General features: G+C 48.4%; 1 protein-coding gene across 2 annotated transcripts; it reads left to right on the top strand.

Moving 5' to 3' along the window:
- Positions 1-672: 672 nt before the first annotated feature.
- Htr3a (5-hydroxytryptamine receptor 3A) lies at positions 673-14,468 on the top strand. Of its 2 annotated transcripts, none has more exons than XM_076843759.2 (9): positions 673-739; positions 2,855-3,021; positions 4,124-4,168; positions 6,676-6,785; positions 8,291-8,460; positions 11,725-11,885; positions 12,241-12,451; positions 12,546-12,767; positions 14,170-14,468. In XM_076843759.2, the coding sequence occupies exons 1-9, from the start codon at positions 673-675 to the stop codon at positions 14,466-14,468; spliced, it is 1,452 nt and encodes a 483-aa protein (XP_076699874.1). The 2 variants fall into 2 exon arrangements, with proteins under 2 accessions (XP_076699874.1, XP_076699873.1); XM_076843758.2 differs by having other exon boundaries at positions 12,546-12,774; positions 14,159-14,468.
- The last annotated feature ends 208 nt before the right edge of the window (positions 14,469-14,676 follow it).

Genomic DNA, 14,676 nt, shown 5'->3' with positions numbered 1-14,676 from the left:
AGTGTGTAAAAATAAATATGTAAGCTATAAAAATACATACTCTTTACTATTTAGATATGAATAGTTAGATGAGAAAAAAAGGACAGAACTGTGGTGACTCCAGACCCTTTGTCTGTCTGCAGAGGTGCCTGTCACCTGCTTGGCTAAGTGAATTATGTCCCTCTGGGGATCAAGAGAATGACTCTCCTGCTCTGGTCTGAGCCACCCCACGGACCCAGTTCAGTGCTACTGAAGCATACTTGGCAAGGGACATAAATGAAACAGCAGCCCAGTGCACCTCCCAGCTGTCAGGTTGTACCCTTTCTCCATGGGCTCTGTCAGTCCCTGTCCCCAAGTTACTTCTTAGCGAAACATGGCCAAACCACCTGGCTGAATGGGTGCCTGAGCTCCTGCCACATGACATCAGCCAGGGCGGGCTCCCCTTTGGTGGTCCCGCCCCCTTCCCTCCCGCCCAGAAACCTGATCCAGCTGAAGGACTGATTGCAGGAAAACTTGGCATCTCCCCAATTCTGGTGGCCGGGGAGTGCTAGCTGCAGCCTGAGAAGGTGCAGGCAGCCGCTGCGAAGCAGGCCGACTGGGACACAAGTTTGGCAGGGGGTGAACAGGCTGGCCTCTGGTAGGACTGGCCTTGAGTGTCCACTCTGAGGCCCTCCCATGTGTGGGAAGCTCGCCATGAAGCAGTGGATCCTGCAGGCGCTGCTTGCCTGGCTGCTGCCCACGCTCCTGGCACAGGGAGAAGGTAAGGGGCTCCGGGGACACACGCAAGACTGGACTGGCCATCTATGGCCCTGGAGTAGGGGAGGCCTTGGAGGGTTGAGAGAAGGAGAGTCTGGAGCGGTCTTGCTGCAGGAAAGTCAGCTGTCTCACCACATGTGAGCATGAGAGCATTTTGAGGCATCATGGTCAAGCTAGAGTTGGGGAAGTTGAGCTTGGTGACAGCAGGGCTTCTGAGAGGGGAGCAGAGCAGTAGCTTGTTTAGCAGAAACATGCAGACAGGCGCCAGGAGTGAGGCTCCTCTCCTCTTTGCCCTGCCCCTAAACTCATCAAGTGGCAGCTGCAAAAGAACTTATAGCTTATTTGGTTCACTTTTTCCTGTTGAAAGTGAGGTCCAGAGAGCAGGAGTAATTCACTCAAGGTCACACAGCGTGTCAGCCGCAGAGTGGGAACCAGAGCTGATCTAGAAATCTTCCTTCATCTTCTCTGGGTTTTTGTGGCATGGCCTGGGTCTCTATCCTACAATTCCCTTTCAGGGCTAACTTCCAGTGATAACAAACTTCTCTCCATTCCCTTCTAAGTCCCTTGAAAACAGGGCATTTTAGTCACAAAAGGAACTGTTTCCTTCTGCTGCAGACTAGGAAATTTTCTCCTCATACAGAAGTGGGTTGGACCAGCCTCACTGGGGCATGGTGTGTGTGGATGCCACCTGGGGGCTGGACAGGTATAAAGGGCTGTGGGCAAGATGATTTTCTGCCGTGAGCTGTCATTGGGGGAAGCTCAGAGGATGAAGCAAATGTAATCCAGAAGTGATGACTGGTCCAGGGCTTCCTGGACTGGTTACAGAACCTCCTTCCTCCAAGGGCCCCTGGGATGAGTCTGGGGCTCTCCACACAACAAGAGTCCCAGGAGATGGGATCTGGACTGACACGGGTGTCCTGAAGAGACACAGTGGTCTGGGTGTGAGGGACAGTTCCTTCACATTCAGGACACAGTTCTCACTGTTCTGAGCTTCAGGTATTCTTGTCTGTGAAATGGGCTGCCATTCAGAGATTGAAATGAAGACTATATTATGGGATATTATTGCAAAGGAGTCTCTCAAAATAACAACAAAAACCAACAGTCTCTTGCTTTCCCTCTCTCTCTGTCCTTCTGAGGGAGGCTGAAAGCTTATCGGGGAGGTGGGTGAGACCCAGGAGGGGACCACAGGACGGATATGCTGCAGACCTGCAGGGAGAGACAGGATGAGAGGAGGCCATGCTGTGTATTGGAAGCCAGGTTTGCTGCACCTGGTCTGGAAAAAGCCCTGTGGACCCTGCAGTTCCATCTCTTCCTTGTCACCTGAACCCTGCTCTGGGCTGTGTCCTCCCCACCCCATATTTCAGGTCTCTCCTTAGGAACTGTTCCTACTGTTTCCCAGAAGGAAGCTGGGGTGCACATGAAACCCCATGGAATAGGGCCAGGCAGAGGCACTGGGCTTTCCCATCTCCCCACCCCCCTGCTGCCTCCTGCTATGGGAGCAATTTGGTTCCTCCTGGGTACCTCAATACCTCACCCTCACCTCCTTCCTAACCTCATCCAGTTTGCCCACCAGGCCACGTTAGGAAAAGGACCTGGCATCATGAGTGGCTCTCTTGGATCATGTGTGTGGCTTTTGGCAGAAGGGAGAGGGGACGCCAGCTTTCATAGGATGCCCACCTTTCCTTCTTCGACAGTTGCAGCCCAGGGTCACAACGGAGGCAGTGAGCTGTGTGCATGCTGCAATCTGAACTTGGCTGAGGAAACCCTGCGGCAGACCAGTGGGTCTGAGACCCTTTCTTGTGGTCCTCTTGTCTGTTCATAGCATGTGCACCCACAGCCCACTTACCTTTAGCTGCTCCAGCCTCCCCCTCACCTTCCCTAGCAAGCCAGCTCCCTGCCCTCCTGTAAATGAGTGCTGAGGCTGAGACTGCCCATTGCAATTTTGGCAAGAATATCTACAAACAAAATGCTCTAAAGATGGGAATTTCAGTCTGTTGTGGGGATCTGAGAATATCATGAGGTGGGGACACACTCCTTCCAAGAGCTTACAAACCAGAGCAAGAGAACCAGGGAACGTTTCAGGACTCTGGTTTCCACTTTGAACTGTTCTCCTTTCCAGCCAGGCAGAGGGGGATCTCCCAGGTCCAGAACTCCACCAGGCCTGCCCTGCTGAGGCTGTTCGACCACCTCCTGGCCAACTACAGGAAGGGTGTGCGGCCAGTGCGGGACTGGAGGAGGCCCACCACCATCTCCATTGATGTCATCGTCTACGCCATCCTCAACGTGGTGAGTATGGCCCCAGACTTCAAGATCTCTCCGCAATGCGGAGATGGATCCTTAAAGTTGAGGCCAAGTCACCTGCTGGGCAGGTTAGAGCCCTAGAACCTGAGGTCTGGCACCACAGCTGAGGATGGACTGCAACAGAATCTGCACAGCTGCCCAAACCATGAGCCTGGGCCATCTACAGCCAGTGGTCACTTCCTGCCTATGGTTGTCCATGCAGTAACCTGGTCATCACCTCCCTATGTCAGCCATGTGGGGGTGAAGACTTTCTTATTCATCTCTATGCCCTTAGTGCCTTACACAGGTCCTGGTACATGGCAGGTGTCACTAAATGTTGACAATAGATCTATTGTATTAGATAGATCAACAAATAGATCAACAAATCACTTAAGTAATGAGTTTCTTCATCAATTACTATAGCAGAGTGGGGTGTCCTGCCCAGCAGAGGTCAGACATTGTGCAGAGTTATAAACGAGAAGGCAACTGTAGACATGCGGTGTCTGTGTTGGAGTAGGGGAGGCAGAACCCGACTACACAGTCTACTACAGTCACCCTGTGCCCCCTGATGCAGGATGCAGTCATGGCCTCAGAACATTTCTGGAAAGAAGCACAGAAAACTGCTTACCAAGGGCTTCAGGAAGGAAAACTGGGATTAGATGAAGGGAAGGAGAGTGATAGACTTTTCAATTCATGTGGTTTTGTGCATATATACTTTGTATACCCTCTACTATTATCATCTATTATGTTACATGTAATATAATAGAAGATAACAGAAAGTATATTTATACCTATTGTATAGTCTCTATTATTATGTAGTGTATTTGTACCCTTTGTATAACATATAGCATATATATGACATATATACTATAAGTGTGTGTGAATACACACATATGCATACACATCTTTGAAATTGGAAGGAAGTCATATTTCCTTGTAGCGTGCCCTAATGAAACACCAACTTGTCCTGGCTGGCCACGCAGCTCCAGCTTGTCCTTGGGTCCCTTTTGCTCACTCTCCTTCCCAGGGGAATAGGGGAACAAGGAAGCAGCTCTTTTTTGGGTTGGTGCATGCAGGCCACCAGTCTGAGCTCCCTTTCCTTTCCCAGGATGAGAAGAACCAGGTACTGACCACCTACATCTGGTACCGGCAGGTGAGCAGAGCCGTCCCTTGCCCACGCCCACTTGCTAGGACAGGGACTTCTAGGAAGGTTTTCTCGGTTCGAAAGAGTCAGGGATCTCAGTGGTCTTGGTGAGGAAAGGTGTGGGGAGAGGTTTAAAGGCATGCTCAGCATGAGATTCAGGAGTCTTGAGTCTTCCTCTCTCAGGACAGGGAGTAGAAGGAAGCTTAATGATCAGTGGAGGCCGGGCACTGCGGTGCACACCAATCCCAGTGACTTGGGAGGCTGAGGCAGGAGGATTGCAAGTTCAAAGCCAGCATTAGCCACTTAACAATGCCTTCAGCAACTTAGCAGGATCCTGTCTCAAAATAAAAAAAACAAAAAAGGATGGAGATATGGTTCAGTGGTCGAGCACCCCTTGATTCAATCCCCAACTACCCCCTCAACCACACACACGAAAAATTAGTGGAGAGGAAATCCCTCAAAGCCCTCTGGTTTCTGAAGTTCTTCACAGCATCCCAGACAAGTGCTTGTCCAACCCCTGTTGAAGGACCTCCAGCACCTGGGAATTCATGAGGCAGCCACTTCACTTTCAAGCGGCTCTAATTACTAGAAAGTTCTGCCTTCAATTTAGTTAATTGGGTGACTGAAAAAGTTTATCCATTTAGCCCTCACAGTCTTGGCTGTCCCCTCTTATCCAGTTTCTGATGGGCATGGACCCAGCCCTCAGAGAGGTCTTGCCTAAGCCCTAGCTCTGAGCTGGAAACAGGAGAGGTGGCTGCCTACAGGCAGGGCTTGCTCTGGCGGACGCGGGGGATGTGGGGAAGAAGTCAGAGCAGAAGGGAAAACTAAAATGGCTGAAGAGAAGGGCAGGAGGATGAGGACTATTCAGAGGTCAAGCAGAGAGGCTCTGCAGACACAGCTGGTATACATGGGTTTCTGTGAAATCCTTGCCCACTCTCATGGACATGTTCCACCAGCAGCAACAGCAGCTCATGGGGCAGGGAGTAGGATTGAGGAAGAAGTTAGAAGTTATCTCTGAGATACTGCTCCATTACCGCCTCATAGAAGGATTCCTTGATATAGAACACGTTTCCTCAAAGGAAGGACCCTGAACATGGCCAGGCATCCTGAACCTCCTTTCCCTGGAACATCAGCCTCGGTCCTACCTCCTTACCTCTAGGGTCACTTGTCTGCTCCAGTTGGTTGCAGTCTGCAGTGAGGGAAGGTCAGTCTGCTATGTACCAGCAACAATGCTAAGGGACTGGAGTTGGAAATGCAATCTAGACTCAGGCCACATGCATGATGAGCTCACAGACCAGTGTAAGCCAAGTCTGCCACAGACAAGTGGACAGACCCCTGGCATGCAACACAACAGCTGCTCATCATGGCCAGAATGTGAGAGCACAGAGGGAGTACACCTAACACAACAGGGCTCCTAGAGAAGGGGGCATAGATACCTTGGTAAGTCTGGAAGAATGAGTACAAGGTACCTTTGCAAAGAAGACAGGGAGCATGGGAGAAGGTATATGGGATGCAAAGATGTGGAAGTTTCAACAGTGTTTAATTCCATGTGGAAGGAGTGTAGAATTCATATGGTCCTTGAGATTTAACTTTACCCTAAGAGCAATGGGGCAAAAGAGTGCTATGATCAGACTGGACTGGCCATTGTGGCGTAGGAAGAGTGGAGCACACATTGACCAAAACTTAACAATAGCTGGGCGTGGTGGTGCATGCCTGTAATCCCAGTGGCTTGGGAGGCTGAGATAGGAGGATTCCAAGTTCAAAGCCAGCCGCAGAAAAAGTGAGGCACTAAACAACTCAGCGAGACCCTGTCTCTAAGTAAAATACAAAATAGGGCTGGAGATGTGGAGATGTGGCTCAGTGCCCTAGTGCTCCTAAGTTCAATCCCTGGTTCCCCTTCCCAGACAACAAACAAACAAGCCTAACAATATCCACCTCTGCTTTGAGGTGGATGTTTTTATTCCCATTCCTCTTTTTTTTCTTTTTTTTTTTTATACCAGGGATTGAACTCAGGGGTACTTAACCATTGAGCCACATCCCCATTCCTTTTTTATATTTATTTAGAGACAGGATCTCACTGAGTTGTTTAGTCCCTTGCTGTTGCTGAGGCTGACTTTGAATTTGAGGTCCTCCTGCCTCAGCCTCCCGTGCCACTGGGATGTAAACCAAGACCCAAGAAGTTATTTGTTCAAGATCCTGAAGTTGAAAAAACAAACATAAAAAGATCCTGAAGTTTGAAATTGGTGGTTAGGAGTCCTTTAACATTGGAAATGGTTGCAGGCCTTCCCAGGGAGAGGCTGCCTCAGTCCGTGTTGTTATGCATGTAGGGAGAGTGTGAGGACAGAGGTGAGGGGCTCTCCATTACTGCTGAGTGCTTTGGGTGCCACTGACACCCAGATTTTCCTGAGCCGATGCCCATCTATTGTCTGGGCCTGAGGAGTGAAGTCAGCCTGGTTTTCAGCAACCCTCCCTGGAGATGGAGGGGGCTCTGGTGACCATCGTCCCTCCTCCCCTAGTTCTGGACTGATGAGTTTCTCCAGTGGAACCCTGAGGACTTTGACAACATCACCAAGTTGTCCGTCCCCACCGACAGCGTCTGGGTCCCAGACATTCTCATCAACGAGTTGTGAGTACTGTCACCCGAGTCCGGGCTGTGGGGTGGCTGGAGAAGCCAGGTGGCTGAGGGACAAGATGGCTGCCATTGCATTCGAGATATTCCAGCCAGATTCACCCCGCTGTACATAAAGTTAGCTAGAGCTCAAGTTCTCTTTTCTCTCTTTCCTTTTCTTTTTAAAAATTCATCCTTTTTTGTGCCTGATGTTGAAACTCTGTACTTCATTAGTCCAAGGGCCCTCATCTCAGGGAAAGAAGCCAGTGAATGAATTCACACTGAGTTATAATAGCCTAATGGGGACAGCTGCATTTTTAAAGAGGACAGTTATGTTTCTGAAAGGAATGGAGCACTGATGGCAGCCACCGTGCCTGGCCACAGAGGGGATTTGGAGCTAAGGATCACGCTCAGACCTCCCAGGCCACGTCTGTGCCTTCAGCTTGAAGTGGGTCCCATCCGTCTTTATTTCTAGCAGCCAAACAGTGTCACTTGGCTTCAGCCAACAGAACTTCTCCCCCTCCTGCAGGTTCATTTAGGGTTCACCAACTGAACTTCTGAATTGCACAGCAGGGAAAATGTGAGGCGGGGGGAGGGATGGACAGAAAGGGGAAGGTAGCAAGGAGGTCCATCCAGTACCCACTGCATTGCCCAGCTCCACAGGGCACTGATATTTTCTCAAGGGAGGCAGTTGACCACGAATCCACCACTCAATGCCCTGCACAGCTCAGGCTGGAGGCTTTCTGGGAAATCTGCTTCTGGTTGAATCTTCACTTTCAATAGTGAAATAAGCTTCCTTTTAACTTCTTATCTCTTAGCCTTCCCCACAGAAGATGAAGGCTCAGACCCTGGGCTCAGCCCACTTCCTGCCACTATGGTCACTTGGGAGAGCCTTAGGGTCCAGCATCAGCCAAAAGAGTGAGATGAAATCTTGTTGGATTTTTCTGGGTTCCCCAAATTCTTATCCATGATTTCTCTAGTTCTTTTTCTGCTGGAGAGTATATTCATTTTCAAGGACTTCTAAAAATGGGAAGTAAAGAGAAATCAGAGTCAAATAGAACATAAGCTTCTGTTCTTGCCTGTAATCTCAGTCCTAGAGGTTCTGGGAGCCAAGCTCTACCCAGCTTGAGTATACATGTGCATGCACTTGTGTGTGTGTGTGTGTGTGTGTGTGTGTGTGTGTGTGCGCGTGTGTGTGTGTGAGCAAGGAGGCAACTGGAAGAGCTCTCTACAGCCCGAGGCTTTGGGGTTCCTAGGTCACTTCCCTGCCTTTTGTGGCTAAGTTTCCAGAGTAGTAAAGGAGAAGTGCCCTTTCCTACTTGGAAGGTAACCTGACAAAGGTGGGTTAGGAAGCCTAAGATAGATAAGAACATTGGAAAGCTGTGGCCAGACAAAACCGTCTGGATTGTCCTGCTGCCTGTACCCTCCCTGAGTTTCTTTCCCTCCTGGGCTCAGAGATCTTCACACTCCCAGGGCTGGATCTGCCTCTTGAGCCTCCACACTGATCTCTCTTCCCTGACCAGTGTGGACGTGGGGAAGTCTCCAAATATCCCGTACGTGTATGTTCAGCATCAGGGTGAGGTCCAGAACTACAAGCCCCTCCAGGTGGTGACCGCCTGCAGCCTCGACATCTATAATTTCCCCTTCGATGTGCAGAACTGCTCACTGACCTTCACCAGCTGGCTTCACACCAGTGAGTATGTGGGCCTTGGGAGGTGGGGGCAGAGGTGGGAGCAAGGACACCTGGAAGCATTCTCCCTTATCACCCACTTATCTCTTTTCTTTCTTTTTCTCCTCCCTCCCTCCCTCCCTCCCTCCCTTCCTTCCTTCCTTCCTTTTTTGTTTTTTGGTGGGGGTCCTGGGGATTGAATCCAGTGCCTCACACGTACTAAGCTTTACCACTGCGCTACATCCTGAGTCCCAACCGCTAATCTTCTTAATGTCATTGAGACTCTATTTCCTCATCCTCCAAATGGGGTCAATATCACTGTCCTCACTGCCTCCCCCAGTAGTGGAAAGGATTTCCTGAGACAGCGTGAACCAACTTCACATGCTTATTAAGGGACAGTTCTTTTCCAAATATCACAAATAGGATCTGGCACTAAGGTCTCTCAGACCCACTCCTCTTCACCCGCAGCCAAGCCACCCTCATCTCCTGCCCAGATTTCACCATTTGTTCTTGTCCTCCTCCAATTCATGCTCCTCACAGCAGCCAGTGAACTCTTATTAAAATGCAAATCTGATTGTGTCACTTAAAACCCTGATGGCTTCCCAGCAGTCCTGGAACACATTCCAAATCCTTGACCTAGTCCTGCCCACAGTCCACCTCTCCAGCTTCATCTGGTGCATGCTCTCAGAGCTCTGCTCCAGCCCAGCTGCCTTTCTCTTTGGGCCCACAGCCCCTTTTCTTCCATTTCACCCATGCTCTTTCCCCTCCTAGGCTACTTCCCCCACTGCTCCCCCTCCTGCCCCAAATCCATACCCAGGCTGGCCAACCTCTCTGCTCAACTTATTTTTTTTAATATTTATTTTTTATTTTTAGGTGGACACAATATCTTTATTTTATTTTTATGTGGTGCCGAGAATCAAACCCAGTGCCTCATGCATGCTAGGCGAGCGTGAGTTCGTTACCATTTGAGCCACATCCCCAGCCCCCTCTGCTCAACTTTCTGATCGCCACATAAATATCAGCAACTCTGGGAAACCCTCCCCCCCGCCCCACCGCCCCTGGCCCAGAGTGTAAAACACTCTGTTTTTCTCACCACCTGTATGACCCTGTCAGTACTTATTTGGTGTCCACTTCTGAAATAGATACAAATGTATAGAAGTCAGGGACATGATTTGTGGCATCTTTAGATCTCTAGTACAGGGCCTGGCACAAAGGAAGATATCTGGCAAATTATTAAATGGATGAGTGTCAGGTGCCTCCAAGAGGGCAAGGGAATGAACACTATCCAACTGACTGCAAAAAGGCAGCCTTTGTTTCTATTTCAATTTATCCATTATATTAAATTATGGCAGTAAAAAACCCCGAAACTACAGAGAAAGCCAAAATCTCCTTTACCCTCTACCCTCAATCTCAAACTCTTCCCCCAAAATTCCATGCAATAAGAGTTCATTTTTGGGCTGGGGTTGTGGCTCAGTGGCAGAGCACTCTCCTCGAATATATGAGGCACCGGGTTCGATCCTCAGCATCACATATAAATACATAAATAAAGGTATTGTGTCCACCTGCAACTAAAAAATATTTAAAAAGGTTAACTGCTTATTATCACTATAAACTTCATAAAGTGTATTCTTTCAGGTCCTTCTCTATGTGTTTATACTCACACATATATATCTACGGAAATATTGCATATACTATCATATACTCATACTTGATTTTTTTTTACTCAGTGATAAGTTCTGGATGTTTTTACATATTATTGCATACTGAGATGATCCTCATGAATTTTAACTGCCATAGAATGATTTGGATCTATCATAATTTATTAAGCATTTTCTTATTGATGGACATTTAGATCTTTTCTGTATTTTGCTGTAATGGATACTCTGGTCCTTTCTAATGCACATATGCATATCTTTTCTTTAGTATAGATATAGAGAAGTAGAACTGCTGTGCCTGAAGTGAGGAGTTTTCTCATTTTTCTAGTTCAACTTTAAAGACAGGTTGTTCTGAAGGCAAAGATGATAAATCTGTATTATATTTCATTTCATAAATGGATAATTTTATGTATGCATGTATTGTGGTGCTAGAGATTGAACTCAGGGCCTTGCTCTTGGCAAGTGCTCTACCACTGAACTACACTCCCAGTTCTTTTTAAAAATTTTATTTTGCTATGTTGCTGAGGCTGGCCTTGAACTTGCCATCTCCTGCCTCTGCCTCCTGAGTTGCTGGGTTAACAGGCATGCACCACCACGCCTGGCCTATATGTGAACTTTCTTTTTCTTTTTTCTTTTCCATTTATTTTTTAAATTGTTGTTTTGGCCAATATCATTCCCCAGTATTTCCTCTTTCCCTCCAGACCTCCATTCTCCCGTTTCTTTGCTCTAGTCTTCTGATTTCCCTCTGATTTTCTTAAGATCGACCCCACCTTTCTTTTCCTTTCTTCTCTCTAGCTTCTACATATGAGAGAAAACATACTATCTTTGACCTTTTGAGTTTGACTTATTTCGCTTAACAATATTTTCAAGTTCCATTCATTTTCCTGCAAATGACAATTTCGTTTTTCTTTATGGCTGAATTAAACTCCACTGTGTATATACATAACACATTTTTTTTGTCCATTAATGCACAAAATACAGCGATACAATTTGGCCAATATCACTCCCAGCACTTCCCCCCTCTCTCCTCACTTCCCACCCCTGGTCCCTTTCCTGTACTGATCTCCCTTTGATTTTCATAGGATCTGTCTCTACCTTTCTTTTCCTTTAAAACATATGACCTTTGACTTTCTGAGTTTGACTTATTTTGCTCAATGTGGTGGTCTCTAATTCCATTCATTTCCTTACACGACTTAATTTTATTTTTCTTTATGCCATGCCTTGTCTTTTCAAGAACCATATGGATTTACATAGAAGTGGTGCTAATTTACAATCCCACAACAGTATAAATGTGTTTCTTTTCCCCACATCCTCTCCAGCATTTATTGTTGTTTCTATTCTTGATGACTGCCATACTGACTGGCTCTGTCTGGGCTTTCTGATGGATGGCTTATATGGCTCTTTGTGCCGTGCTGTGTTTTCACTCAAAGCTTTCTCTGTCCACACTGCAGGACTGAGAAAGGCACATTTTACAGCTTAGAAAACTGAGGCTGGAGGTTAGAGCATGGCATGAGGTCCCACTCACCTGACATCAGCGTTCCCTGGTTACTGCCTGCCCCGTGCGCCACTTTCTAAGGGTCTGGCAGGCTCCAAGCACTAGATTCCATAACTAGCCTCATTTCTTCTCTCTCAGTCAAAGACATCAACATCTCCCTGTGGCGCTTGCCAGAAAAAGTGAAGTCTGACAAGAGCATCTTCATGAATCAGGGCGAGTGGGAGTTGCTGGGGGTGTTGCCTCAGTTCCGGAAGTTCACTATGGAAAGCAGTGACTGTTACGCAGAAATGAAGTTCTACGTGAGTGGGAGCAGATGTGGGTAAAATGGTGACAGAAACTACTAGTCCTTCATACCAGGGGGGCTTATGGAGGCATATTGGAAAAAACTTCCCTAGCCTTTTTCCCAGCTCCAAGGTCAGACATCCCCTGGAGCTTCAATGAAGTAGACAGGGAAACTCAACGAATTGTCCCTTACACACCTGAACAGTTGCAAGCCTAGATTGACAGGCAGGATGTGGGCACTGTCCATTTCCTCCAGTGAGCAATCCAGGCTGGAAGTTCCAGGAAGCCAGGGGGTGTGGGCTAGAGGTGGTATCTCCTGAGTGCAGAGCCCATCTGCCTCAGGCTTCTCCCAAGCTTCTCTCCTGGTCCCAGGTGGTCATCCGCCGGCGGCCCCTCTTCTATGCAGTCAGCCTGCTGCTTCCCAGTATCTTCCTAATGGTCATGGACATCGTGGGCTTCTACCTACCCCCAGACAGTGGCGAGAGGGTCTCCTTCAAGATCACACTCCTCCTGGGCTACTCGGTTTTCCTGATCATTGTGTCTGACACGCTGCCTGCCACTGCCATCGGCACTCCCCTCATTGGTAAGGTCCCTCCTGGGAGAGGAGCTCAGTCTGGCAAACCTGGCCCCCTCCCACCTCCTCTGTATGTCTCTTCCCTCTGCCCTGGGGCACATAGGTGTCTACTTCGTGGTGTGCATGGCTCTGCTGGTGATAAGCTTGGCTGAGACCATCCTCATTGTGCGGCTGGTGCACAAGCAAGACCTGCAGCAGCCTGTGCCTGCCTGGCTGCAGCACTTAGTTCTGGAAAGGATCACCTGGCTACTTTGCCTAAGGGAGCAGTCAACCTCCTGTAGGCCCCCAGCCACCACCCAGGCCACCAAGACCAACAACTGCTCAGGTGAGAGGGAAGGAGGAGAGGGGCCTTTTCTGGACTGGGTGCAGGAACATGGTAGGGAGTCTCTGGAGGATCCTGGGCAAGGCCTGGGAATTAGGTGCATTCCTGCACCATGCCAGCAAAGATGTCAGTGCAGACTTGTGCTTCACTTTTGCACTTCTCATTGGCTCAGGTGTGCATGAAGAGGGTAGGAGGCCTGGAGTCTGAGCATGTCAGAAGCTGAGCAAATGGCCTCTAAGATGGGCCTAGAGGAAAGGTCAGATGGATGCCCTGCAGGTAGTTATTGGCCTCCTTGCCTCATATGGTCAAATACTGAAGCTGGTACTTCCTAAACTTCCTCATTCTAAACAGCTCAAAGGCCAGGTCCTCAGAATTTCAATCATCTATGAAGTAGAAAGACACTAAACATGGAGCTCACACCTCCTGAGGACTTATTGTAGCTGCTGTTTGTTTTGGTGATGGTAGTGTTTGGTTGGTTGATTTACTGAGCACTCTGTGCCAAGAATATATGAAGCACTCTGTGCCAATTATCCCAAGTAATACTCATGATGACCCCAGTAGGCTTGAATGAGTTAATAGAGGCATGGAGAGGTTAAATAGTTCCTTCTATATCACAGAGCCAGGGACTAGAAGAAATGTGATTTGAACCCGGGCTCTCTCTGCTCAGCTCCTATTCATTCTTCTTCCTGTGTTCAAGCCTTCTATGTGAGGACTTGTATATCCAACACCATTTCATCATGAGCTGGTGAACTAGCCCACCAGCCTAATGCTCAACTTCCCTTGGTTAAGGTAGTTATCTATTAAGTTTTTTGCATTTGCTAGTCCAGAAGGACATGGAGTCATGGAGAGGAGGACAGGGACTCCTGCTAGCCACTCCCTTATTAGGTAATATAATGAAGCAGAGAGAGAGCAGTGGATTGGGAATCCAGGCACCTGGCCTTAGTGGTCTCACCATTAAATGATGCTCCAGTTGCATTAATCACTTAACTTCTCTGAGCTCGGCATTGTCATAGAAAAGCAGGGATAGTAATCACTCTTACTCTGCCTCTCTCATGGGGATGCTGTGAGGTTCAAATGAAATAATGGATGTCAGATTGCTGAGGAAAACCCACAGGATGTTTTAAAAAATGCACAGGAAGGATAAACACTGATTCCATGAAACTGGTGACTTCAGAAAGGGGTGTAGAATGTGACTGAGGAGGAAGTACAGGAATCCTCCATCATGTTGGTTTTTAAAAAATTTTTTAATTTGGATGGTGAGTATGCAGATGTGTAAGTTATTCTCAATACTTTTTATATCTAAAATTGTTCATAGAAAAATTTCCACAGGCTGTAGAAAGATAAGGGACAGCATTTGGACCATCCAATAGTCCTCTCTTCTGCCAATTCTTTGTCCTTTTTCCAGCCATGGGAAACCACTGTAGCCATTTGGGAGGACCCCAGGACTTGGAGAAGACCCTGAGGGGCAGAGGTGGCCCTCCCCCACCACCACGGGAAGCCTCACTGGCAGTGCGTGGGCTGCTGCAAGAGCTGTCCTCCATCCGACACTACCTGGAGAAGAGGGATGAGATCCGAGAGGTGGCCCGGGACTGGCTGCGGGTGGGCTCTGTGCTGGACAAGCTGCTCTTCCGCATCTACCTGCTGGCAGTGCTGGCCTACAGCATCACCCTGGTCACACTCTGGTCCATCTGGCATTATTCTTGAGTGGGCACAGCCCAGCGGAGTAAGGGGTATAGGGCTGATTAAGATGGGGACATGGGATTTCCACTTAGTCCCTTCAGGGCCCAGGGGAGGTCAGGGACATTCCCAAGACACAGATGCAGTGCCATACCCCATTTCCAATGCCAGTTCATCTAAGCTATCCTGAACGATGGTCTGAACTCTTTGCCCCAAAATTTAGTGTTTAGGATCC

This window comes from Callospermophilus lateralis, chromosome 2 (genome assembly GCF_048772815.1).
Source record: "Callospermophilus lateralis isolate mCalLat2 chromosome 2, mCalLat2.hap1, whole genome shotgun sequence".
Taxonomy (NCBI): Eukaryota; Metazoa; Chordata; class Mammalia; order Rodentia; family Sciuridae; genus Callospermophilus; species Callospermophilus lateralis.
Note: the sequence above shows the minus strand (reverse complement) of the source record. Positions and strands in the feature narration are given on the sequence as shown.

Excerpts from the sequence above, each read along its gene's own strand:
- Htr3a (XM_076843758.2), top strand. The coding sequence starts at position 673 with ATGAAGCAGTGGATCCTGCAGGCGCTGCTTGCCTGGCTGCTGCCCACG. Across the intron at positions 740-2,854 it reads GCTCCTGGCACAGGGAGAAG|CCAGGCAGAGGGGGATCTCC; the intron begins GTAAGGGGCTCC and ends TCTCCTTTCCAG. Across the intron at positions 12,775-14,158 it reads AACAACTGCTCAGGTGAGAG|CCTTTTTCCAGCCATGGGAA; the intron begins GGAAGGAGGAGA and ends CCAATTCTTTGT.